The sequence below is a fragment of the Urocampus carinirostris genome, chromosome 12 (assembly GCF_059441175.1).
Source record: "Urocampus carinirostris isolate Australia breed hairy pipefish chromosome 12, RoL_Ucar_1.0, whole genome shotgun sequence".
NCBI lineage: Eukaryota > Metazoa > Chordata > Actinopteri > Syngnathiformes > Syngnathidae > Urocampus > Urocampus carinirostris.
Genome location: NC_142360.1, coordinates 28,657,576 through 28,685,410, shown reverse-complemented (window position 1 = coordinate 28,685,410; position 27,835 = coordinate 28,657,576). Strand labels below are relative to the sequence as shown.

At 38.5% G+C, this 27,835-nt stretch overlaps 2 protein-coding genes and 1 pseudogene across 2 annotated transcripts; 1 reads left to right on the top strand and 2 right to left on the bottom strand.

The window, feature by feature from the left end:
- Positions 1 to 681: 681 nt before the first annotated feature.
- slc25a24 (solute carrier family 25 member 24) lies at positions 682 to 27,835 on the bottom strand. Its single transcript, XM_088350519.1, has 10 exons — positions 27,394 to 27,835; positions 17,616 to 17,742; positions 17,404 to 17,491; positions 15,473 to 15,584; positions 12,028 to 12,186; positions 11,795 to 11,947; positions 10,051 to 10,158; positions 7,265 to 7,432; positions 5,630 to 5,780; positions 682 to 945 (listed from the first exon to the last, which is right to left on the bottom strand). Exons 1-10 carry the CDS (start codon positions 27,571 to 27,573, stop codon positions 764 to 766), a joined length of 1,428 nt encoding a protein of 475 aa, XP_088206645.1. The 5' UTR covers positions 27,574 to 27,835; the 3' UTR covers positions 682 to 763.
- On the top strand, positions 2,451 to 2,705 carry LOC148355426 (U2 spliceosomal RNA; annotated as a pseudogene).
- Positions 21,063 to 23,258, bottom strand: LOC148355425 (uncharacterized). Its single transcript, XM_088350152.1, has 2 exons — positions 22,521 to 23,258; positions 21,063 to 22,319 (listed from the first exon to the last, which is right to left on the bottom strand). Exons 1-2 carry the CDS (start codon positions 23,256 to 23,258, stop codon positions 21,519 to 21,521), a joined length of 1,539 nt encoding a protein of 512 aa, XP_088206278.1. The 3' UTR covers positions 21,063 to 21,518.

Sequence of the window (27,835 nt, the reverse complement as noted above, 5' to 3'; positions counted from 1 at the left end):
GGGATCAGAATGGAGATTTTCATTTTCAGCTGAAATAGCCAGCGTCCAGGAATAAACCAGGGCGGAGCCCCCGCCCACCCCTCCCACCGCCACCCCCCCCAAAACCTGGGTTTTAGGCAATTTACTTGTCCAAAACCATGCTTATATTTATCATTTAAGTAACATTTTTAGAAGATTAAAATAATTTGCCCACATAACTGATTTTTTTGTAAATACTGCAAGATAAGTTCAAATGCAGTTCAGTCCCTGCAGCTTGTGCGACAATGCGGCCAATTTTTCTAACGGCCGCCAGGGTGCGCCAGAGCAATAAAGGAAAGAGTGAGAGTCGGATTTTGAATTTGTTTGCTACGCAAGAGAAAAAGTGAAAAAGTCGGAATGCCTTTGGGGTTCAAAAACAGCGGAAATCCGCGGATCCGCGGAAAATTCTGATCCCTGCTTTTAATAACTAATTTTATCGATTTGTTGATGCAGCCCTCCAATAAAGTGTATTGTATGTATTACACGGAGTAATGTTGGAAAAAAAACATTGACTCATACTTTTTTCATAATGTTTTCAGACGCAATACAGCCTTTGGGATTTAGAGCACATCTGTTTTGAAAAAGAGCACCTTGCCGTTTTCCTTGGTGCCGCGAATTATATTTAAAGCCGCAGTGTTGAAAATGTAGCAAAAAAGTAGCGGCTTTACCCAGGAATTTACGGAATCGTTTATTGTAAACCTATTTGGGAACAGACTTGAAAATGACAGCAGGTTCCAAGTCTGTGTTACTTCTGTATACCCAACCCCGAGCGCATATATTCATAAACCACATAGCTGATGCTGACAGCCGGCAGCACCTTCATGAAATTAGGTAGGATGCCCCGGTACAGTCCGAAAAATCCTTCTTTCTCCAGAATGTTCTTCACCATTTGGCTCATCTGCAACTGATCTGCGCTCCCGAGAGAAGCTGAGAAAGAAAAGACATATTGAGCATGGAGGTAGCCGCTGTCAAAGAGAATGTTATGTACAATTGTGAACGTAATGACCACCAGCATTCCTGTAATGTGATTACTTTTATTGGTAACGAGTACTGTAACGCGTTATTAACCCCTTTAAAATCTTGTATAATTGGCCTCAAAACCCAATCCAAAGCGTACCCAAGTAAATTAAATACTGTTCTTGAACGATTTGAAGAATATGGACGCTTTTGGTCTCTTTTACTACTAGCTGAAGATATCATCCAGGTCCGTAAAGGCCAGGGGTGTCAAACTCATTTTAACTCGAGGGCCACACGATAGAAAAAACATTCTGTCGGGGGCAGGACTAGTAGATTAAAGCGAAAGAAAAAGAGGGATAAAGAAAAAAGAATAAGAGAAAGAGGGAGGGACAAAGAAAGAGAGGGAGAGAGCATGAGAGATGGGGAAAGAAAGGGAGCGGAAGAAAGAAATCCAAAGAGAAATAGAAACACAGAAGGAGAGAAAAGAGAAAAGAAAGCACAAAGGGTAGGAAGAGACAAAGAGAAAAGGAAAAAAAAAGAAAGAGCAAAAGAAGCTAAAAAGACAGAGAGAGAAAGACACAAAGAGCAACAAAGGAAGAGAAAAAGTGACACAGAGAGTGAAAGAGACAGAGAGAGTGGGAGAAAAGGGGTGCAAAAGAGAGAGAGAGAGAGAAAGAAAGAAATACAAGTACAGTGTCTTTGTTCGAGGCACCTTTCTTTGGCAACATCAAGTTGACATATTTCAACCTGTAGCTTGTTTTTCTCTTGCGCTTCTCTGAGATTCAATCCCTTAGCGGGCCTGATCTGGCCCGCAGGCCGTCTGTTTGACATCAGTGGTATAGGCTAATATGGGCTGTGGACCATAAATGAAGGCTGCTATCGTCCGAGAGCGGTGCCAATCAACAGGTCAGAGACTAACGACTATATTAGGAATAATTTACTGTTTATTTTTGAAGGAGATTTTTCGAGTGAAACGAACAGATTACTACTAGGACGCAGACATTCTTCTAGGCGGACTTTTTTTTAAATCTGTCGGCATGATCGCAAATATTTGACACGGTTGTATTCTCGGGATTGTCCTGGAAACAAAGGAGCCATTTTTGCGGACATTTAATAAATTTGATGACGGCCAGGGGATGTAATTCGGGAGCTATGCCCACTCTATAGATTAAGGGCATCTTGTTTCAGACTGATGGTTATGTTTCTGTGAATCCCAAGAGTTTACATATTTCAGTTACTAGTGACATCGTACAAACGTGTATAAAAGTCAGGCGGCAAAGCTTTAAGGGGTTAACCTATTAGGAAACACTATGCAAATCAGGGTTTTGGGCACCTTGAGTAAAAATAGTGTGTAAGTGAGATAAGCTCTCATGCTTATTTGTATGTCGTCTGCACCAGAGCTGGTCCAGTGCTAAAGTTTCATAGCTCCGGGAACGGTGCATTCGGAATGATCGCAGCATGGCTTTAGGGCTAGGACCTTAGCTTGGCCTTTTGGCTGAGAGTAAGTGTCCCGGCTCCTAGGCTTTGTAGCGTATTATGAACTGACCGATAACGGATAATGGATAATGAATAACGAAGATAGATCAATAACCATTAAAAACCCCAAAAACCCCCTCTAACTACCACGATCATCATTGATTTTTGCAATCCGGGGATGGAATAAGAGCTTGCTCCGTCCACTCCACGCATCGGCCCGGTATTGCAGTACCTCCGGGAACAGTGCATTCGCAATGATCTCAGCAAGGCTTTAAGGCTAGGACCTTAGCTTGGCCTTTTGGCTGAGAGTAAGAGTCCTGGCTCCTAGGCTTTGTAACGTATTATGAACTGACCGATAACGGATAATGGATAATGAATAACGAAGATAGAACAATAACCCTTAAAAAATCCCCCCTCTAATTGCCACGACCCACAGTGTATTGCGATTTGGGCCAGCAATGATTAGCAATGATTCAATCATTGCTGAGAGTGAAAGAGGGAGAGACAAATGGAAGGAGATAAAGAAAAGGAAAATGAGAAAAAGATACAAAGACAGGGAGAGAGAGAGGAATAGAAAGAGAAACAGAGGGAGAGAACAGAGAAACAGAAGAAGAGCCAAAGGAAGGGAGAAAAAGACAGAGCCAAAGAGAGGGAGAAAAAGAGAGAGAGAGAAAGAGACAAAGAGTGGGGCAAAGAAAGAGAGCAAGCGACAAAGAGAGACAGGAAGAGAAAGAGAAAAAGTGAGAGTGAAACAGTTAAAGAGAGAATGAGAGAAAGAAAGAAGAGTGAGAAAATGAAACAAAAAGAGAGCAAGAGAAAAAAAAGAAAAAGGGCGAAAGAAAGAGACAAATCGAGAGAGAGATAAATTAGCAAAACGGGCACCCACTTTGACATAAATTTCTAAAAGAGAAACTTAACTGGATGGCTTGCTAAATAGCTAGAAAGGAAAACAGGTAAAAAAAACACTTAGAAAAGAGAACTAGCTAGAAGGAGTCCAAAAAGTAGTTCCATTTGTTGGGCTGGAGAGAGATGGGCGCCACCAAGCTGTAACTGCCTAAGACACACCACAGGAAACGGTGCTTTACGAACCTAAATAGCAAGAAATGCTATCTAGATAGCATGCATAAAATGTAAAAAGCTAGTAAGACAGTTTGCTGAATATCTAAAAAGGTAGAAAGCTAACTACAAATCTTAAAAGGTAGCCAGAAAGCTAGTTTTTTTTTTTTTGCTCATTTGCTTTATGAAACCAATCAATTGGAATTTCTATTGTTGTATTCCTGCAAAATAAATAAATGAAAAGATGAATACATTTGGGTTCTCATTCAATTCTCTAAATCTATAGCTTAAAAATAATTATCATTATTATCATTCTTATGTCCATGAAGCCCATGAATTGGAACGTATTTGTTTGAATGTCTAAAACAACAACTAAAAATTACTATGTTGTTACCAATGTTCCCTCTAAGCAGCGCGCGTGCGCAATCCGCACAGCCCGCACATTCTCAACGCACAAGAAAATCTATCCAGCGCAATGTTCCCTCTAAGCTGCGTGTGTGCGCAATTGCACACTACCCAGAGCTTTTCCGTGCACAAGAAAATCTAGCCAGCTCACAAAAATCAGGGCTCCAAATTGCTAATTAAGAAGAGACTTAATGCAAAGTTAAAGTGCATGAAGGTAAAAATACACGGGTTCCCCTGACGCTGTGTTCTAAATGCGGTAATTTGAAGTCAAGGTCGAAGTAGAACGAAGTTGAGTAAATTCAGTAGAGTTTTTCACTATATTGAAAAGGCCTTTTCCCAAGTTATACACTGGCTGTAATTGATTCTTCTGTAGACTCATGACCAATGTTCCCTCTAAGCTGCGTGTGTGCGGTATTGCGCACTACCCAGAGCTTTTCCGCGCACAAGAAAATCTAGCCAGCTCAAAAAAATTAGGGCTCGAAATTGCTTATAAGGAAGCGAATTAAGTCAAAGTTACAGTGCATGAAGGTAAAAATACACGGGTTCCCCTGACGCTGTGTTAGTATTTTGAAGTCAATGTCAAAGTAGAACGAAGTTGAGTAAAGTCAGTAGAGTTTTTCGAGAACCGGCTTCTTCGGCTCGGCTCACTAAAAAGAATCGTCTCTTTTGGGTCCCAAACAGCTCTTCAGGTTGTTTTTGCTTCTTTGATCCCTACACGACCAAATATTATGTAAAATTGTGCACAAAATGACGTAAAGGAAGGGGGGAATAGATCAAAAAAGGAAAAAAATACCAAAATGAAAAAGCAGTGAAAAGCTGAGAAAAAAAGAAACAAAAGGAAGAGAAAAAAAAGAGGAAAAAAATCAGAAAAAAAGAGCCAGAAAAAAACAACGGGAAAAAGTAAATAGAGAACAAAAAGAAAAAAAATAACAGCTAGGAAAAAACACACACTGAGATTTTTTTTCAAGGAATTTTAAAAAAAGTAGAAAAAAACAGGGGAAAATAAGAAAAAGTTTGTGTTGCATTCAAATAATTTCCAATTATATCAAGTAAATTTTGTTGCCAACATTGTACTTCCACAAAAAAAATGCGATTAAATACAAATTCTGTATCGTGCAACCGACTAAATAAGCCCCCAAAAATGTTAGTATTATGCGACCAAAGATACCAGGAAAAAAAAGAAATGAAAATCTTGTGAAAGAATTGTTGTAAAAACAAATGACGTTTGTAGGCCATACAACCTTTGCAATAATACATGAGTCAATTCATTCAAAAGTGAATATTTTTTTTGCATTGCCGGAAACTCAGCAAAATGTAACGTGATGTCAAGTTTTGGACATGTTTGATAATGACTTAGTTGCCACACTTAGGATTTCTGTTGCTCACTGTTGTTTCAAGCGTTGCTAGCCGACTTAGTGTGAACGTTTAGACCCGTGAAGGATTAGAGGGAACAATGGTTGTTACCATGTTATTACCAGGTTAATTGTCAAAAAATAGGGTTAAATAGACTCAGTCAACCACTAAAAAATATTTGACTAAAAAAATGACAATAACCCAGTACTAGTAATCTATATGGAGAACAGGTCTGCGGGCACCTCAGATGCCCTTAGGTGGCACCAAGGTGTCCGCAGGCACCACGTTGGAGACCCTGTACTACAGTATCTATTTACGTTTTTTTAGTATCGCGCCCGACCGTTGTAAAAGATGATGACTGTACCTTGTGCCTGCATCCTGGTTCGGACCAAAGCCAAGGGGTAACTAGCGAGCTGGCCGCAGGTACTGGATACGGTGGCACAGCCCAGCAGTACTAAAATCCCTGGGTTGGCTGTGTCTTTGGCATAGCGGGACAACCACAAATTCTTCAAGGTCTGGGGACAATTACAGAGGAGTATGTCATATTAGCTATCACAATATTTAACAATAGAAGTCCCAAGAATTTTCTTACCCCTCCAAAGTGACCAGCAGACTTCCAAAAGGCTTTGTTATTTAAAACTAATAACTCAACGACTCTTTCACTATTGTTCAGTAAATGCAGCAGGGTAGAGTTGTTCAAATGGAATATGGCAGGTGTGGTGTTGATAGATGCATAAAGAGCTTGTGCACAGGACTAATAATAATACTACAGTAATACTATGATACAAAAATATGATTACAGATATATTACAACAGAAATACTACAATATACACTAGAAAAGCTGCAGTCAATCATGGACAATCCATCGCATCCACTACACAGCATTATCTCCAGACAGAAGAGCAGTTTCAGCTACAGACTGCTGTCACTGTCTTGTACTATGGACAGACTGAAGAGATCTTTTCTTCCTCATGCCATGAGGCTCTTTAACTCTACCCGGCAGAGTAAAAGCCCGCATTAAACCACACCCCCTACATTGCATATTACCGAATTTTATTGCAATATGTATTCTGTGTAGCACTATTTAGATATTCTATACAACACGCTACAGTGGGCATTTGAACGTCACATTGGGTATTTGTATATTGTATTCTTTTTGCTTTATTATTGTATTGTCTCAGCTCAGGGATGCTGCTGGAAATGTGAAATGTGAATTTCCCTGCGGGGATTAATAAAGTATCTATCTATCTATCTATCTATCTATCTATCTACAAAACTTCCACGACAGTAATCGTATAAAATAATAAAAGAAATACTCCAAAAGTACTAGTATGGGAATGCTTCAAAATACTTCTGCAGAAATACCACAAAAATACTTAGTATAGTACAGTATTACTACAATACAAAAATACTGCGACAATGTATTTCAGGACAGCAATACAACCCAAATACTGCTACAGAAATGTCACGACAGAAATACTACAGTACAAATAAAAGTATTAAAACAAAAATACAACAGATATACAACAAAACATCCCATGGAAATACAACAAGTACATTAAAGTACATTATACGATAAAAATTCTAGAGAAATACTACAAAAATCAGACTGCAGAAATACGACAAAAATACGTTACGCCCCCACCTAACATTCTTTTCTTCACACTAGCATGCAAAGTTGTTCACATTAGAGTTTGCCTCATATGCAGATCAATGGTGAAACTAACCCTGCCAGTTGGCTGTCCTTTGGGCATTCTAGATAGATAGAGAGATAGATAGATAGATAGATAGATACTTTATTCATCCCCATAGGGAAATTCACACTCCCAGCAGTATCCTTGTGTTGAAAATACAACAATAATAAAGTAAAATGAATATAATACATAAATACCCAATATAACGTTTTGATATTGAGTATATTTGATGTAGGAAAGCCAATTGCCTTGGCTGTGCTACTTATAGTGTTAAATAAAACAAAGTCTTGATGTGATAGCTCACCTCATAAACAGCCAAATCTATCCCAGCGTATGGAATAATCCCCAGAATGTTAGGAACATAGCCCTTGTAGAACGCTTTCACGCCTTCCTTTTTCAAGATTTGTTTGGCACAGTCAAGCATTCCTGAGTATTGGCCCGTCTTCCTCAGGGTTAGCCTGGTCTTCATTACCTAAAGTAACAAAAAATGGATTCATGATCCAAAATAGGGGTGTCAAACTCTTTTTCAGCATAATGGCTGTCCTCTAAGGGCCAGATGTAACTTATAAATGTAACTAAATGTCATTGGTATGTAAAATAAATGAACTACTATTTTATGGAAAGGTTCTATGAATTGATTAAGTCACAAAACATTAGTTGCATTGAAAAAAATCTCACTGCACATATATCAGGGTTCCTGGACAAATTCTAGTACTATCTACAAAACTTTCAAAGTCAAATGTTCCAATTTCTCCGGTATCATTAAAAAAAAAACATCAAGTGGTAATAATGTATTTTGCAGGGCCAGCCACAAACATATCTGTGACTTACTTATGCAATTTTTAATCTTGCTTTAATGAAAACGTTAAAACTATCAAAAATGGCTTACTAATTGCTCCCTCTTCATGTGGACCACAGCATGTACCTTAAACCCTTAACGTTCTTGTAAAATTTGCCTAAAACCCCTATCCAAGACGTTACCCCAAGTAAATTGAATGCTGTTCTTGAACCGAATATGGACACTTGTGGTCTCTTTTAAAAGTTTTGTCCCACTGCAAGTGCTAAAAACATTGCGTAATCTAAGTTGTCACAGAAATAAAGGGTTTTTATTCTCGGTGGATTTTCTTTTGCAAACAAATGCCTGCAGAAAAGTATAACATATCATCTTAACTTGAAAAAAGCTGGGATAAATGCATGAAGCCTTACCTTAAATTGATCACAATCTGAAAAAAACTATGCACCTTTACCTCACATGAAATTTCCAAACCTATAATAAACTAGTTTTTATCCGGGGTTACGGAATCAGAAATCTTAGACGTGGTTAACAACTGTAAAAACAAAACGTCTATCCATTGTTTCGACTTCGATTATGGTACTAGTTAAGCAAATTATAAATAGCATTGTAAAACCATTGACCTACATATGTAATCTATCATTTCTAACAGGCAAATTTCCAAATCAAATGAAAATAGAAAGTTATACCAATACACAAAAATGGAAACAAGCACACTATAGACCGGTATTGCTGCTTCCTCAGTTCTCTAAAATATTAGAGAAACTTTACAATAATAGACTAGAACAATTTGTAGATAAACATAAATCGATTAAAGAAGGTCAATATGGTTTTAGAGCAAACAGATCGGCAACAATGGCTATTATTGATACAGTAGAAGAAATCACCCATTGCATAGAAAAAAAGAGATACGCAGTCGGGGTATTTATTGACTTAAAAAAAGCACTTGATACCATTAATCATAATATACTATTTAAAAAAACTGGAAAGATATGGCATCAGGGGTTTGGCTTTGCAATTGATTCAAAGTTATTTGACAGGGAGGAAGCAATTAGTAAAAATTGGAGAGTTGTCACCTGAATACTTGGACATCTGTTGTGGAGTACCACAGGGTTCTATCCTGGGTCCAAAGTAATTCAATTTATATATTAACAATATCTTTAATGTTTCAAAACTATTGAAAATAGTAATATTTGCAGACGACACTAACATTTTCTATTCAAATGATAACTATATTGATTTGGTAACCTGTATTAATCCTGAATTAAGTAACCTAAAAGTATGGATGGATATAAATAAATTATCTTTAAATTTAAATAAAACCAAAGTAATATTCTTTGGTAATCGCAAGGCAAATCAAGATTTAGAAGTAAAAATGGATGGTGCTGCAATAGACACTGTATCAGAAATTAAGTTTTTAGGGGTCAATAGACAATAAATTCAACTGGAAAACACACATCAGACACATCCAAACTAAAGTATCTATAAGCATTTCAATAGTTAATAAAGCCATGGATGTGAGTGACACGAGATTGGGAATAGTGCGTCTAGAACTATGATTAACGTTTTGTTATTGTTGCTGTTGTTATATCATAACTTATTATTGATATTATTACGATCGTTGTTATATAATTGGTGTGTTTAATAGGGAAGATGAAGGGGTAGGGGCGGCAGTAGCTCAGGAGGTAGAGCGCTCGTCTTGGGATCAAGGGATCCCAGTTCGAATCCCTGCTTGTCCGTGTTACATGTCGAAGTGTCCTTGGGTAAGACACTGAACCCCTAATACCCCGAATAAGCAGGTTGCATGGCTGCAATACAAGGCCGCTATTGGGAAATGTGAAGCACACTGTAAAGCGCTTTGGGAAGTCATTGACTTGAAAAGCGCTATATAAATGCAGATCATTTCATTTCATAAACATTTGCTTCTGACTACCCATTTTCGAACATATTATGTAATAGTATTTTGTTGTTGAGTTATTGTTTTTGTTCTGTTTTTATTTTAATGTTTGAATTAAGTTTTCATTTATTCATTCATAAACAAAAACATTACAATTGTACATCCGTTTTTGATAACTTGAAGAATGTCCAAACACTGCAAAAAAAGCCAGAATTGGTCACGGAAAAATGTGATGTCAGACCTTATAAAATAGCCAAATTTGGTTCATTTTACCTGAACATACTTAATAAAATTTGACCGCTGGGCCATAGTTTGGACACCTCTTAACTAACAGTTATTTTTAAATTGGATTAACTTGAAGAGCACTGAAAATAGACTGGTATGTTTTTCCAGGCATTACCTCCATAGGATAGATGGCTGTTTGTGCTGTTGCTCCCGCGAGAGATCCAGCAATGAACCTCTCATGTGTCTTGATCTTCCCTGGCTCACTGGCTAGCATCTTCTTATACTAGTGAGGGACATAAATATTAAACAATTTAAGAGAGAAATATACAATTCAGCTTTCGTCAGAGATAGAGAGATGGCTCTGAGCGCGACAAACGCATCTACGTCGGCTATACACACACTAGACTCGACTCTGAGCTCATCAGAACTAAAAAATAGATGACTTTTTCATGAGTGTAATTTCAAGGTAAGGACACCCTAAACTGCAGTCGCAAAACACAGTTTTAAAGTGCAATGTCCCTGTTCTAAATGCTATATCCCGGTTTTCATTCCAGTCCAGTCCAATATTCCCGTCAAGTCAAATCAAGCCAAGTCACATTTATTTGTGACGCCCTTTAATCACAAGATGTCTCAAAGGACTGCACAGGATTACAATTACACCATCGCCTGATCTTTAACCAACATGCATTTTATGTACAGTTTTAACTTTAGATCAGCAGTCTCTAACTGAATTGACTTGAAGGCCGCCGGAGCTAGGGTCTGTGTTGGGTCCAATTGGGATTTTCCCAAGAAAAATTCTAATTAAAAAAAAATATACACTGTTCTAAAATATCTTTTTTTTTAAACCTACACAAAATAATATCTCAAAACAAAACATATTGAGAATTAATGTGAAAATAAATCAATCCTTAATAAATGACTCTATCATTTGCGTGGGCTGCACATACATCCAAGAGTCAGTGTGTACTATTTGACCACTAGAGGTTGCTGTATTGTGACAAGCAACCGAAAACGTGAGCTAAAAAGACAGAACACGAACTACATAGACCTCAACTGACCATACTACTAATTTTTTCTTTTTAGTGCCCAAATGAAATAAAAAAGACAAAGAGGGGGGGGAAAGAAAAAAAAGAAAAAAGATGTAAAAAGGAAAGGGGAATATAAGAAAGAAAATAAAAAAATGAAAAAAAGAGAAAAAAAGGCTATGCAAAAGAAGGAAAAAGAGAAAAGAAATAAAAGACAGTTTTGTTTTTGTTTGGGGCTACCTGGAGCAGCAGGATGCCTGAAAATAATGTCAGTTCCATCTAAGTGAGGCCAATATTATATAAACTAAATTCACATTTCTTTACCTATGAGTATTTTAAAGTGTGGACGTTTATTTCGTAGTTCATGTATTTTTGCTTATTCCTTAAATCAGTATTTCTTATTTTACTGAATTATATTATTCCCACAAGGAGGTGCCTAATAAAAAGCACTTTTAAACTTTCATATTAAGGCCGGGGCCTCAAACTATCACCCCGCAGGCTGATATTGTCCCTAGGCCGCGGGTTTAACACCCTTGCTTAAGATGCTCTTGACTTAATTCTGAAACAGTTATGCAGAAAAAAAATATTTGCAGAAGCTATATTTTATTGCAGAAAAGGTCTTTATTGAACTTTGTACTGCTAAAAGGTTTTGCATTGTCCTGTTTACTTATTTACACTTGACTTCACCCTGGTTTTGTATACTTATTTCAGATGTAAATATTTTATACAGGAGGTGAACGCATTATATATATATATATATCTTTTTTTCTATTCATTAGACTTTATGTAGTACAGTATAGATATTTTTTTCCAACTGGAGTGCAACTGTAATCTCGTTGTGTGTACAATGAGAAAAAGGTGATTCTGATTTTCAAAAACCAATAAATGTATTACCTTTTCGTAGGCCATGAATTTGATAGCAGTTTCTGGGGCAATCTTTAATACGTTAATACCATTTCCTCTCCATAATGACGCCAGGCCACCTTCTTTTAACATTTGCTTGAAACCGCTAACCAGGTTGATTTGGTTGTTCTTGGAAGCATGGACCTGAAAAGGTAAAAGTCACAGTGCTGTTGAAAAAGTTCATGAAAAATGAGACCAAGTTTGCTTGAAATATGTGTACACACCTGCATGAAGACCTTCATTCTGTCCAAAGGGGCAGTACCTGTACGCGACACCGCCCCTGCCATGGCCCCTGCAGACAACTGCTTCCACCACAAACCGGTTGTCTTCTCCTCTTCTGTAAACTCATCTGGGATTGTGAGGCTGTCACCTATGTCCAGCACCTGTATGAGTATTGTAGAGATATTCTCTGACTGGCTACAGAATTCTCCCTTTTTTTTTCTTCCTGCTACAGAAACTTCTCCCCTTCTGCATTACGTCTACAGGGAGTGCAGAATTATTAGGCAAATGAGTATTTTGACCACATCATCCTCTTTATGCATGTTGTCTTACTCCAAGCTGTATAGGCTCGAAAGCCTACTACCAATTAAGCATATCAGGTGATGTGCATCTCTGTAATGAGAAGGGGTGTGGTCTAATGACATCAACACCCTATATCAGGTGTGCATAATTATTAGGCAACTTCCTTTCCTTTGGCAAAATGGGTCAGAAGAGGGACTTGACAGGCTCTGAAAAGTCAAAAATAGTGAGATATCTTGCAGAGGGATGCAGCACTCTTAAAATTGCCAAGCTTCTGAAGCGTGATCATCGAACAATCAAGCGTTACATTCAAAATAGTCAACAGGGTCGCAAGAAGCGTGTAGAAAAAACAAGGCGCAAAATAACTGCCCGTGAACTGAGAAAAGTCAAGCGTACAGCTGCCAAGATGCCACTTGCCACCAGTTTTGCCATATTTCAGAGCTGCAACATCACTGGAGTGCCCAAAAGCACAAGGTGTGCAATACTCAGAGACATGGCCAAGGTAAGAAAGGCTGAAAAACGACCACCACTGAACAAGACACACAAGCTGAAACGTCAAGACTGGGCCAAGAAAAATCTCAAGACGGATTTTTCTAAGGTTTTATGGACTGATGAAATGAGAGTGAGTCTTGATGGGCCAGATGGATGGGCCCGTGGCTGGATCGGTAAAGGGCAGAGAGCACCAGTCCGCCTCAGACGCCAGCAAGGTGGAGGTGGGGTACTGGTATGGGCTGGTATCATCAAAGATGAGCTTGTGGGGCCTTTTCGGGTTGAGGATGGACTCAAGCTCAACTCCCAGTCCTACTGCCAGTTTCTGGAAGACACCTTCTTCAAGCAGTGGTACAGGAAGAACTCCGCATCCTTCAAGAAAAACATGATTTTCATGCAGGACAACGCTCCATCACACGCATCCAAGTACTCCACAGCGTGGCTGACAAGAAAGGGTCTAAAAGAAGAAAAACTAATGACATGGCCTCCTTGTTCACCTGATCTGAACCCCATAGAGAACCTGTGGTCCCTCATCAAATGTGAGATTTACAAGGAGGGAAAACAGTACACCTCTCTGAACAGTGTCTGGGAGGCTGTGGTTGCTGCTGCACGCAATGTTGATCGTGAACAGATCAAAGCACTGACAGAATCCATGGATGGCAGGCTTTTGAGTGTCCTTGCAAAGAAAGGTGGCTATATTGGTCACTGATTTGTTGTTGTTTTGTTTTTGAATGTCAGAAATGTATATTTGTGAATGTTGAGCTGTTATATTGGTTTCCCTGATGAAAATAAATAATTGAAATGGGTATACATTTGTTTTTTGTTAAGTTGCCTAATAATTATGCACAGTAATAGTCACCTGCACACACAGATATCCTCCTAAAATAGCTAAAACTAAAAAAGCCCCACTCCAACTTCCAAAATATTCAGCTTTGATATTAATGAGACTTTTGGGTTCATTAAGAACATGGTTGTTGTTCAATAATAAAATTAATCCTCAAAAATACAACTTGCCTAATAATTCTGCACTCCCTGTATAAACACAAGTGCCACACCCTACCATAACAAGACAACTCTTTTGTTCTAACTTCTTGATTAGATTACCGGAGATAACTGACAAGATTTTCCATTGTAATAAAAGAATCTATGGCGTTAGATTCCTGATCATAAAATGTTTATTTTGAGAAAAGTATCTACGCATGGTTGCTTGGCAGAAAACTAACTATCGGCAACAAAATTGTGGGTTTTCTTTTTGTAAATCACATCAAATTATTGCATGAAATACCAAGCAAAGGAGGGGGCACATGGGGGAAGGTCTTCCTTCCCACCTCTCTCCGTCCTAAAGTCACATTGGCTATGAAAGGTGGATGCACCTACCCCCCAGTCTCTTTTTCCTGCCAGACAAGGGACAAGCGTTGGCTCACAGCCATGCAACCCCCGCCCACAGGGCGAGATCGTTAAATCACCCGCAGGCCCGCAAATGCTTCCTGCCCCTGGCCAAAATGTGACCCACAAACCCGGGCTCATTCATCAAAATGGACCATATACCGTTTGGTTTTTGGGTAACTTAGAAGCTGAGCACACATTGATTGGTGCATTACTGGCGAAATACAGGGATGAAGAAAATGGGATATGAGGGAGATTGGAAATACTGCATTTCAAACTATGGTTAACTTGTTGTTATTGTTGCTACTATCATTATCTATATTACAAGTATTGTGTTTATTTTTATTGTTATTATCACTGGTGCCGCAGTGACATTATGCGCATTATGACGTTGAGGGATGGTATTGCGAAGATTAGTGTAAAAAATATGTGATAATTGTAACTATTATAATTATTGATATCTGACCCATGTAATAAGTATATCCATGAGATTTTGTTGTATTGGACACAAGAGGAGCTATCTATAAAATGTATTCAATAAGGAAGATAAAGGGGTAGGAAAAATAAGCATCTGCTTCTGACTACCCCTTTTCGAACATGTTATGTGACATTATTCTGTTGTTGCCTCATTGTTTTTGTCCTGTTTTTAATTTTATGTTTCAAATAAAATTCATTCATTGATTGGTTAGGTACATTTCTCAAATTAGGCACAACAACACAGAATCCTGTGTTTCTCTAAGTAACTACAACGTTGTCATCTCTAGTCAACTCCAAGTCCTTTTCCCCCCCACATTTTCAGCAATTTTCTTTATTCTTTTGTTCATTCAATTATCCTTATCACGTAAATAAAATGTAGTTTGTTAAGACCCAAACTGCGTGCTATATTTATTTGTGTGTCAATATTATTTGCCTTATCAACGAACTAAAAAAGTGATCATTTAAAACTAAAAACACCATGCTTAGAGTATCACTTTCTTCATGATAAATGCTGGACACATTATGAGGCCATTTTGATTATTTTTTTGTGGAAAACCGTGAGCAACACCTGCGGGCTGAATCGGTAACCACTGAATTACATTAGGAACCATACAAATATAATTTAAAGCAATTTTCTCTACAGTATGCCGTTCAAGATAAATACACTCATCAGGAATTTCGTGCTTATGAATAGTTATCATTTGTATTGTAGGGGTAGTATTATGGCAGAGATTTATTTGAGTGTCTAGACCTTTTCATCAAGTTGCAGATAAAACTTGTAACAAATTACCCACGTACCGTAGTGTGTTTCCAATATCGAACAACTTCCTCGAGGTTGGTAGCCGTGGTCAACAGAAAATGATGTCTCCATTCATTCCAGTCCACAGTCATGGTGCCATCTCCATCAATGCTGTACAAAAAACAAATGTTTGTGCAGGGGCCAGCAACCCAAAATGTTGAAAGAGCCATATTGGACCAAAAACAAAATTTAAATTCGTCTGGAGCCGCAAAAATTTAAAATCTTTAAATAAACCTTCTAATGAATGCAAGACACCCTGTATATATCTATATTAGCCTTCTATTTTTGTAAGTTGGATGCACTACATGACAACTCTGTTGTAGGATACAACTTCAAGTTTAACGTCATTACAATATCAATAAATGACAGTATGTTTTTTTAATTTGAACAAATTAAAGAAATGCAATAAAGGAAACAATTTTTTTATGTCATTTTCATTTTGAGGTCTCAAAAAAACAACAAAATGAAATGTGCATAACTTACCCCTTATCTGGGCAACAAAAACGGTGCTATAATAAAGCATGCATTTAAACAACTAATAAAGAAGCCTTTTGATAAGGTAAAGTAAATAAAATCATATTAATGCAGTTTGTTAGATTTCTGTGCAAATGTCAAACAAGTCAGTGTATGGGTAAAGCGCAGCAGCATCCCTTTCTCTCTTGTCTGGCCTGAGCAACAAAACATAAATGATATCCTTAAGCCTTATTCGAAATATATACTGAAATCACTTGGAAAAAACAGCTACTTTGTTACTGAAAAGTGCTTATGACAGCATTGTCCTCTTATGTTGTTACTTCTGTTTTGAAATTAGAAGTGCAGCATTAAATTGTGACTCTGTCGCTTTAAGAGGCGGAGCTTGCAAAGGAGCTGATTTCCCTCATAGTTATGTAGTAACACCCAAAGTTGTCATGTAATATTTATTCTACATAGTTTAACAGCATTGGAAAGCCCAGTTTGTGTCATTAGATTTCCCTCCTTTATTTGATTTCAATTTGTAAACGTTTTTTCACAATGAAAATCCGTGAAGCAGCGAAATCTTGTACTTCTCTGGTTTCAGTCTGATAGTTTCAAAAGCAATTTGATGAAATGGAATATTTATAAAAGACTATAAGATGATATGTAACATGTAAATGTAAACGTCTGCATGCATAATTATTTGTAGATACGTGAAAAGAAAAATGGAATAATCAGACATTAGCTTTCTTTTGCTCAGATCAGGCTCGCCAAGGACAGACCACACCCAGAGAAGCATTAGAGAAAAATCAGCTGCAGTTTCAAATATGTCCACTGCATGTTGATAAAGCCAGGTGCCACTGGCAAAGCAACTGGTGCAGTATTTCTTTCTCTCTTTCTTTTTCTCCCTCATTTTCAATATCTATTTTAAGATATCTGTCTTTCTCTCCCCATTTCTTTTTTCTCTTTTTATACATCACTGTCTCTCTTTGTCTCTAACTTTTTCCTCCTCTCTATTGTCCTTTTTTGTTCTCTCTATTTCTCTCACTTGTTATCTCGCTCTTGTTCTCTCCCTCATTCTCTTTTTATCTTGTTCTTTATCCCTCCATTTCTCTCCATTTATCCCTCGCTATTGTTCTCTCATTCTTTCTCTTGTTCTCTCTCTCATTCTATCACTTATTGTCTCACTCTCTTGTTCTTTTTCTCTCTCCTTTTCTCTCTCTCATGTTCCAACTCTCGCTTGTTCTCTCCCTCATTATCTCTCTTGTTCTCACTCTGATTTTCCATCTCCCTCATTTTGTCTTTCCCTCCCTCTTTCTCTCTCTCACTCTCTCCCAGTCTCTTGTTATCTTTTCTCTTCTCGTTCTTTTTCTTTCTCTCTTTAATCTGCTAGTCCGGCTCCTGAGAGTTTTTTTTTCCTACCATGTGGCCCACCAAGCTCAAAAAAGGAAGACCCCCGTGATTTAGAGCGACATACCTTTTAAGGATCTTCTCTGCTTCCTCCTTAGTGATGTCCATTCCGAGATTTGAAAGGGACTGCTTGATCTCCATGGAGTCTATTTGACCTGTCTCAAAAATAAAACAAATAAATAATAAAAATCCCCAAAATTAAACCCCGGATCAAACTAATGGGATTTTGAAGGCATCTCATTTTTTCCCAAAAGTAGTCTTAATAGGCTGTATTAATACCGTCATTGTTTTTGTCTAAACTCTTGAAGGTGAGTTGTAACTTCTTCTCGTGTTCCTTCAGGTACTTGGAGAATTCGTTGAAGTCAAGTCCTTCATCTTTGTCTTGGTCTCCTGATGAAATGATTTTCTCAAAGGAAAAGAAAATATTACTGATACAAAGCATCATTGGTCTCCAGAAGAAATCATTTTCTTCAAGAAAATTACTCGGATAAAGTATTATTAATCATTGACATTCCAATGTCAACAATCAAACTAAATACAGGATTGGTACACCTTTTAATGGACAGATTCTGTTTAAAGATTTTCAAAGCCAAAGGTTATCATCTTAAAAGAAGGTATCTGCTGACAACCATGCATTTTGCAGATTTACAAATATATTTGCTCTTTACATATACAATTTTAATCTTGCGTGTGCTTTTACTAAGTCATAGATTTTGAGATCTTGAGTAAATTATGAATACATTTGTTTTTGAGACAAATCTCCTCCCCATGTAGGTGTTGGATAAAAATGACAGTAATTTGTATATTACATTTTCAGTAGCAGGAAGTTCTTCCCATTACAATTCATCTGTGGGAAGCGCTCACTTATTTTTTTGCATGGCCCATAATAAATGTCAATTATTGACACATAGACCATGCACTTATACACAAGTCACAGTGCACTGCATCTGTCTTTTGGACGCAACACATAAGCGGCAATGACGCTTCATAGGATAATGCCATACAAATGAATGGCTGCTGCCGTTATTCCTGATGCCAGAAATGCAATGGCAAAGCCACTAGAGAGTAGTGTATGAGTCATTTTTAAGCAGACATGTTGTGTAACATGGCAAAAATTTCAAGCATTTACGAGCATGTCACCGAAATTCAAGCACTTTTCAATCCTTGAAAACACGACATTACAATTCAAGCATTTAAGGATTTCAAGCATCCATACAAACCCTGCAAAAGCATAACATCAGCACAGTTGTATCAGCTGGTTTCAGTGTGGCAAATGTGTGTTTTTTTAATCAAATCCAATAACATTGAAAATTGCACTCAGGGTAATTTTGACATTTGATTGATAATCCTTTGTAGAGTAAGGTACACTTTATAACTCTTCATAAGATAGCGATTTCAGACAAGATGACGAATTTACGGCATTATTTGTTTTTCAGAGAAACAATCGTCGGCTGAAAAATAGTCTGTGTAATATAGTGTAATAATCTGTGAAGCCCTTTGAGACTCTTCGTGATTTAGGGCTATACAAATAAAAATGACTTGACTTGACTTGACTTATTTAAATTCATTACATGAAAAGGATTGTGTGGTGTGAATCAGAGATAGTTGAGCATATTGACATGAAACAAAATGAACAGCAAAACCAAAACGACTTCAAGTACCGTATTTTCCGCACTATAAGGCGTATCTATAAGCCTTTTTTTTTTTTTCAAAAGCTGACCATGCGCCTTATAATACAGTGCACCTTATTTATGGATCAATATAAGTCGCAAAGTCTTCCAACTAACTTGCAGCCGCCAACTACATTTTGCCCGAAACGCCAAGTAGTCCGCGGTGTATGCTGGGATTTATTTACCGGCGTTTCATTGGCTAACCAATGTGTCAATCATCAGTTGAATCGATCACTATTGGCTAAAGTTATTCGGAGGTCAAGGGGCGGATCCTTTTTATCATTTACAGGCTGGCATAGGCTTAAACGGCAAAACAAAGCCTGCGATTGGCCGAAAAAGATGTGTCAATCATCAGTTGAATCGATCACTATTGGCTAAAGTTATTCGGAGGTCAAGGGGCGGATCGTTTTTATCATTTACAGGCTGGCATAGGCTTAAACGGCAAAACAAAGCCTGCAATTGGCCGAAAAAGATGAATGTGAATAGCACGTGGTTGACGGCATAGAAAAAGCATTTTTTTTTACTATTCTGTATTTGTAAATATTTTATTCTCCTGGATTTACTACACTCACGGATATAAGAGGACCATGGCTGCACATTATTATGAACACAACGACTTCGGTGAGCTACTCCGGCTATATATTATCCCTGTATCTTGTTTCAGACTGAACTCGATGTTTCTGTGATAAGCGGTGCAGATAATGGATGGAATGGAGTGTCTGTTTTTAAATTAAACTCAATTCCAAGTGTTTATAGTCATATGCACAGTAAAGTTGCGAGCGAAAAAGAAAATAGAAACTAAGGAATGGTTGGCATTTCTTGAATCCCAAGACTTTAACCTTCCGAATGATGGAACGATGCATTTGAGTGACATCGTACGGACACCGCATCCGCACGTGTTCTCGACTTGTATTTGCGTCTTTGCAAGCTTTGGGAATGTTAAGGGGGTAATAAGTTGGACTGAACTATCTGACTGTTTTGTCGACGTTCCCATTGTAGCGCCTAATAATCCGGTGCGTCTTATGTATGTCAAATACAGGACCAAAAACTATTTTTTTGGGGTGCGCCTTATAGTGCGGAAAATACGGTAATAATATTCCCATTAACGTTAAATTAGCTGCATTGTTTAAGGGACAGTGCAACACTTGACTAGACGCCGCTCTATTGTGTAGTGCAACAAAAAATGGGTGCTACAAGGGACAAGGAAAAATGGAAACTACGGAGACTCGGAGTGATCAAACTACACCATTTTACTTTTTATTTTCACTGTGAGAAGAAACACGCCTATCGGTGCAGTCCCATTAAATAATCCAGGGTTCTTTGCATTCTTCTAGGCTATGGTTGTAAACACATGACGGAGAAAAACATTTAATATTACTAGTTAACATTAATCGTCACAAAGGAGAAACAACACTTAAAATAATTTGATTGTTTGTGCTGAACCAAACATTCCTCTGAAGCTAATGAATGCTTTTAGTAACAAGTGACAGGTTGTATAAGAAAATATGACCAGAGGCAGGCATTGGAAAAACAAAAAACACATGTCTTCTTGTACTAAAAGTAATTGCACAATTGTCAACTGCACCCTGTGGTCAAATTCAAGTTGCAGCTTCCTCATATTAAAATGTGATGAGTCTCAAAATCTAGTAAGGAAACCTCAAATATATTTAAAAACTCGGGCAGATTTTTATCATTTGATCAGATATCATGGAAAATTAAGGACTGTGCCATTATTTACATCTCATAACATCAAATCTGCTGTCCGAAATTAGAATATATTCTGCTTGCTGACACCATCTTCTGGCTGATATCATCATTGCAGCCGCTCTGTGGTATGACTCGAGTTAACTCTTCTTTTTTTGTCTTTTTGGGGGTCTGGGTTGGTATTTGGACTGTATTTGAAACAGTCCCTTTTTTACTTTAGCCATTTTCATTCTTGAATAGAAGAAAACTGAGCACAAGTGTAATTACCATGCTATATGTAGTGCTTTCTTAACATTACATTTTTCCATTTTTTCCCGGAAAACAAATTCAAAAGCCCAAGAGCAGGGGTCATCATTAATTGATTTTTGGAAAAAAAATTAATATTTAAGTGCGAAAAAATTAAAATTATTTTTTTTGCGGCAAGGCCAATTAATGGGTATTTATTGGATTTCTAGCCATTAATTGGTAATTTAATGGTATACTAGCCGTGTCAATATGGTCGAACAAACTGGTCCCTTTAATCTTTACTTTTAGTACAAAAAATATCTTCTGAGTTATTGGTGATCACATCAGCTACCGTCATGTTGGGGCTTGTTTTATAATTATAATTTGTCGATTCCTCCTAAGTTAATATGCGAATTGTCGGAACACTAACTGAGGTTAGATGAACAGTGAATGATAGAACATTCACGCCAACATTATCATGCGCAGTAAGACACCTTAGTAATAAGAGGTTTTGCTATTTATTACACATTCATTTATGAACAAAAATGTGTACAACATAGAAACATCGGAGATAGTGAAAATGTTAGAGATTTTCATTAGATGAAACGATGTGGGAAACAAATTCGCTGTCCCAGAAGCGGTTGTTAGAAAACAAAAAAAGTTGGGCTTCTAGGCAATTTGTTGACAAGTTGTACCGTTCATCCGCATAGGCACGTCCGGCAGCACTGAAAAAGCGTTCTACTATGTTGGAAGTTGGCAGTATAAATGTTGTATCGATAAATTGATCAAAGGTGGGCAGCATCATGTTCAGGCGGCGCCGTTTTATCAAATTTTGGCCGAAGGCCATATCCGATGACTCATCTATTGGACTTTCATCGACCGGTGCAGTTTCGGTGACTTTGAGAGCCTCCACTGCTTGACGCTCTTTTGCCGTAAGTTGACCATGTTTTTGGTTTTGAATTTTCACAATAGCCCTCTCAAACATAGGCGCTTGAACGATTTCGGCGTCGGGGCTGAGGTGATGGGCCATGGCAGGATGGGACGACATTGCAACATCAAAGAGGTACCTCGCCTCTGCGACTGTCAGATCTTCTTGCTGCAAAGTAAGCGTCAAAGAATCCAACTTGGCCAAATCACCGTTGAGTTGAGTGAGTTTATGAACATCCGCTGCGTTGAGAAGTAAATCCATCACCCTTGGGTCGGTGGTGAAAACTTCTTTTGCAAGAATTTTCTGCAGCTCGAAGAACCTGCGCACCATCTTTGCCGTGCTTGACCACCGTGCCTCATTTCTCGTCAACGGTCGAAGGTCTGTGTACTCATCCAGTAGTGCACTAAGCGTGCTGTATCTCAGGCGAGCCATCAAGGAGTTCAACTTACAGAGTACCTTAAAAAAGTAAAAGCAGGAAATAAGAAATATGCTAAATTTGAGCAGCTTAAAATCGCCTTGCGTAAAATTCCTTTGATAGAAGGCGTGGCCGCGTGGGGTATGTGAAAAAAATATTGTGGAACCGCTGTGACAGAGTGCACTCTGTCTTCAATATAGATATTGTGAGATATAAGTAAGCAGCATAGAAAAGAAGTTCACCTTTTCGTAGGGCTTCAAGAGTTCTTTGACAGCGAGGTTGAAGCGATGGGAGGCGCAGCCGACCAGAGGAACATTGCACTGCTTTGCAATGGCTTTGTTCACCTTGCAGTTGTCGCCACAAAGCGCCACCACGTTGGCCATAGACTTGCCGTACCTGCTAAGGATGTCTTCGATGAACACCAGGTGGTTTTCAGCCGTCTGTGCCTTGGGATCCAAAAGTGTTGAGAAGCCGAGGAGAGCACTTTCCCGACCGCGTGGGCTTATATACGAGGCGAAAACGCCAACGTAATAATCGGAAGAACAAGTCCATCCGTCGAATACCACCGCGAATCGGGATGGCAGATCGAAGGCGATTTTCTGTCGCACACCCTGTGTCACCAAGGCCAAATACTTCTTTAAGGTGTTTGTGCAGATTGGCTCCGTATTGCTGATGTCCCTGATGGTAGGCCGATCAACAACATTGAAAGGCTCCAGGTCGATACAAACCAACCGCAGCCACTTGAAGATTCGTATTCCTTTTCGGCAAACGGTTGAAGGTGACGACAGGAAATTTTCTATCGATCCAGGATTGGATGACTCCTGCTTCTTTGCATCACTTTCTTTCTGCAAGTGCGGACTTTTAATGTGGCTTTCCAAATTGCTCCAACCGGTGTTGCGCCGTTGGATGCGCTCGGCGCCACATGAGCAGCGCCATTTGCCGTTGACGACATCAATCTGTGTGAAGTACTCTCTAACCATTTTTTCCTTCGGTCCCATAATTCAGATTCAGATTCAGATTCAGATCTACTTTATTGTCATTCTAGTACACGTGTATACAGAACGAAATGTCGATGCATCTGACCCCCACAGTTTCCTTGAATGTACAGATATAAATAATGTTGTATTGTATTTTGGCTACGTATAGTATTTTACCATAGTGCCGATAGTGCAAGAAGAGTAGCTAACCAGATGTGCAAAATGGGCAGTCAGGTTAACAAGTCAGGTACACAGTAACATTAACACTGTAACAATAACGCTGTAATTACAATAGTGCAGAGAGCAATGTGCAAGGAGTGGCAAGCTATAAAAAAAAACTGCCAGTAGTGCAAAAGTCAGATTAGCAGCCGTTTAGATTTAAGTTAACTATATGTTAGATTGACCATTTAACAGTCTAATGGCCAGGGGGACTAGACTATTGCGGAGCCTGGTGGTCCTGCACCGCACACTGCAGTACCTCTTCCCAGAGGCTAGCAGAGTGAACAGTCCATGTGAAGATTACAATTAATACAGCGTAATAGTAGTGGTGTACAACATGTGCGTATGTGCATCCACGACGTACGTGCTTGAGGCAAAACGTGAGCTAATCAACAAGCCCGATTTTGTCCCGACCAATAAAAAGCTGCTTTGCAACCACACTACGTACGTACAGCTACCGTGTTTCCCTGAATATAAGGCCGGCCTTACTTCAAAATCATCGTCAAAAATTGAGGTTTTGAAATAAAAATATGTGCAAAAGTAATAAATTTTCGCTAAAAATTTCTTAGAAAAGCATTGCCGTTGTTAAATAACGTTGATATCTACGGTTTTCATAGGTAATATGAGCCTCTTATTTGCAGGAAGGTTGAATTTCATTTCTCATAAAAAGCTGGGCCTTATAATGGGGGAAACACGGTAGCTTACGCGTATGCATGCACTGTCCCGATTGTGCGTGTATGTGCCCTTGACCGCATACGAAATGCTCGCGCGGCGAGAAAATTTGCACGTTTGTTGACGCAATCGACTAACAAAAAACCCGAATATTTTCGCAATTAATGGGTCGCAAACTCGCAATAATTGCTAATTATTTAAATTTTGCAATAAATGGATTTATGAATTTAAGCAACCATTCCATTAATTTTTCGCAATTAATGGCATTAATTTTTCACCAATCATTTATTGCTGACCCCTGCCCAAGAGTATTAATATATCTAGGGTTTCTTTGGAGATTATGTTATAGGAGTCGCAAGCAGTGCAATTTAGGTTTAAAATATTATTCATTTGTTTTCTATTTTCCATTTTGTAGGGTAAGAATTAGTTTTCTTGTTTTTATTTTGAATACAGTATGTCTTTCCTGCAAGGAAAAGAAAAACTGAAAATGGGTAGGCACCTAAAAGCTTCTGCCTACTCCCTTTGGGGACATGTCTATGTATTATATGACCGTATTGTACAGCTTAAAACTCTCCTTTCTTTAATAAAGTACAGGATAGCCTTGAATATGATCGATTAAAAAAATTTACAAATGAAATAAAACACAAATGTGAACGACATAACGTCGGAAATACTCCACTGCCTTGAAATAGTTCAGTCCATTTAATTCCGAGCACCGCTCTACCCCCCCACACCCACTCCTCTTTTGCTTGGCTAGTGTAACTTGCGGCATAGCAGAGGAGTCTGTGGAGGCTCTGGTGTTTCACGGTGAGAGTATGTTATACACAACTATTTTAGCAGCCAATCCAATGTCTTTGTTATAATCAACAACTATTAGTTCTCATTTTAGCTGCATTGAATCTAATGCAACGATGATCAGACCAGCCTACTGTAAATGTTGCGCGTGTGTAAGCTATGTGTGTGGTCACCCTCCCAGTACCAAATCGGTTTAAGTGAAATGAAAGATTTCTAACCGGCCAGACACTCTGGGTGCTTGGAACCTCTAAAGCTCTGAACACAAAATTGCCCCTGGTTTTCTTATTTGATTATTACTTTCTAGTGGTGAGAATAACGCTGGCAACTAGTTGACGGGGCCCCCTGCACCAGTGTGGCCAAAGATAGTTGGGATGGGCTCCAGAACCCTCACAACCCTAGCCAGTAAAGAAATTGGATGGATGGATAGGAATAACGCCGTCACGTACTAGTTTGATTTATTTTACTTAGTCTTTTTAAACACACTTTAAATTGCTGATCTGTTTAGTGTTGTTGTGTGAAAATACTTGAAGTACAGTAGTCTACTTAAGCAGTTGTCAGACTGGGATTGCGATTTATTCTATATAACGAAACTCACTTTATATGGTTTTACAATTGACTTTTGTTACGAACAAAACACTTGAATTTGAGTAGGCTTTGTCTACTTGACCAGTTGTCTCAGGTTGTGAGAGTTTGATTTGGTTGATCAAACTCATTTTATATGGTTTACGACTGATTGCTATTTTATGATATTGTTTACCGTTTATTTTTGTTGCACTCGAAGTGTAGGATAAACTTTTGCTGGTAAGGTGCGATTAATATGACATGGTTGTATAACACAACTTCCTGTCTGTTCTTCTCAATTCAACTGACTCGAATACTGCTCAGAAAGTGTCAAATTCATTGCTATGCAACAGCTTCTACTTTCCCTGGTAACTAGTTACTTTTTATGGAGTAATTCAGTTACTTACTCAATTACTTTTTGGAAGAAGTAGTGAGTAACTATAATTACTTTAAAGAAAAGTGGCCGTTGCTGTTCTTTTCTATCAGAACAATTGAACTTTATTGGAAACCAGGTCTGAACAAAGTACGTTTATGATGCATTTTAAGACGTGTATGACATACGAGAAAATCTGTATGGAAAAACGCAAATTTGTCAATTATGGGTACCATCCGGTATACACCGACTATCACGAAACGGCAAGTCAATCAAGTCAAACGAGTTCGCCGCGGTAGCCGCTTTCTCCGTATTGTTTTTTTTTTCGTTGCAAACGAAGCGAGCGGTTTGATGCTACCGTGCGCATGCGTCTGCCGCCTGGGCATTTCCCATCATGGATCATTCAACATCGGATTTCATGTGGTAGTTTGTGTAGTGAAAAGAAGTCCGTCTCTTTTTAGAGAACCGGCTTTTTTGGCTCAACTCATTAAAAGAGAGCCGGCTTTCAAACGGCTCACTTACTTTAATGCATTATATTACGAAAATGAAAAAAAAAAAGACTGGTTTGTGGTTATCCCTTTAATCAGTATATTACCAACATAATTTAATGCAGAAAATGAATTAATAAGTGGAAAAAGAAAATATATTATTCTATTTAATTATATTTGCATGTATTTTTTCCATCTACGGTGAACGTCCAAGCTACTTCATTTTGGAACTTTTTTTATAATAAACCTCATTCATGCCGAGCAACTCAGTAACCACCACTTAATGTTAATTAACAATATATATGATATAACAAAACACATGTACAATATAACATGTTAAACTACATAAATAAACACTTTTGAAAAAAAAAATATGGTGTAAGATTATTTTGTATTTTGTAAGGGAAAATACGACAGTTTGTAAGGGCATGGAGCCCTGGAGCGCGACAGGTATGTAGTTATTTTCCCTGGTAACACGTTACATTTTTATAGAGTAATTCAGTTACTAACTCAATTACTTTTTGGAAGAAGTAGTGAGTAACTATAATTACTTCTTTTAAAGTAGTGCCCATTGCACAGCACTGCGGCACAGGTCATGAGATCGAACCTCTTTGCATGTTCTCCCCGTGCTTGCATGGGTTTCCTCCCACATTCTAAAAACATGCTTGTCAGGTTAATTGGCCGGTCCAAATTGTCCCTGGGAGTGAATGAGTTGTCTGTCCCTGTGATTGGCTGGCAGCCAGTTCAGGGTGTCCCCTGCCCACTGCCAGATGATGGCTGAGATGGGCTCCAGCACCCCCGCGACCCTACTGAGGATGGATGGAAGCTGTTGTTCCTGCTGTTTTTTTCCATCAGAACATTTGAACTCTATTGGAAACCAAGTCTGAACAGAACGCATTTTCACCTTTAACATAAGTCCACGAAGTGCATAATTTTTTCTTAACTGAAGCAGACTTAAGACAACTAACATCTTATTCGAAATCATTCATTAAAAAGTGTAGTTCTCAAACTAAGTGGAAGCGTCTCCTACCTGGGCCGCTCCTTTCCGGGTCCGAATTTTCATTTCAGCGAGGCCTGCCTTCAGCTCCGAAACATCCACTTTTCCATCGTTGTTTGTGTCCAGTTTAGCGAAGAGTTCCTCGTAGTTTTTAGACGCGTCGGCCATGCACAGAGAATCCGTCAAGAAGAATTTTCTCACTATTTGAAACATGGCTGCTTTTAGGAATACAAACGAATACTATATAGAGCTAGGAAAGCAACCGCAGTCCTGTCCCCGCCTCTCCTTCGAGTAAATTCAGATGTATTTCCGCTAAGTGGCGTGTAAACAACACTTTCGGTAAATAAGAATGTTGTTTTCCTCAAAGGAGGGAAGAGTGTTTTTTAAAAAAGAGAGAAAAAAAATGGAGGAAAAAAAGAAGACGTAATTATCCAACGCAGCTGCCTTGAGGGCTTTCGCTGACGTCACGTTCTCC

Excerpts from the sequence above, each read along its gene's own strand:
- LOC148355425 (XM_088350152.1), bottom strand. The coding sequence starts at position 23,258 with ATGGTTAGAGAGTACTTCACACAGATTGATGTCGTCAACGGCAAATGG. Across the intron at positions 22,320-22,520 it reads TCTTGAAGCCCTACGAAAAG|GTACTCTGTAAGTTGAACTC; the intron begins GTGAACTTCTTT and ends TACTTTTTTAAG.
- slc25a24 (XM_088350519.1), bottom strand. The coding sequence starts at position 27,573 with ATGTTTCAAATAGTGAGAAAATTCTTCTTGACGGATTCTCTGTGCATG. Across the intron at positions 17,743-27,393 it reads CCCGGAAAGGAGCGGCCCAG|AAAATCATTTCATCAGGAGA; the intron begins GTAGGAGACGCT and ends TTTTCCTTTGAG. Across the intron at positions 946-5,629 it reads AACCAGGATGCAGGCACAAG|CTTCTCTCGGGAGCGCAGAT; the intron begins GTACAGTCATCA and ends TTTCTTTCTCAG.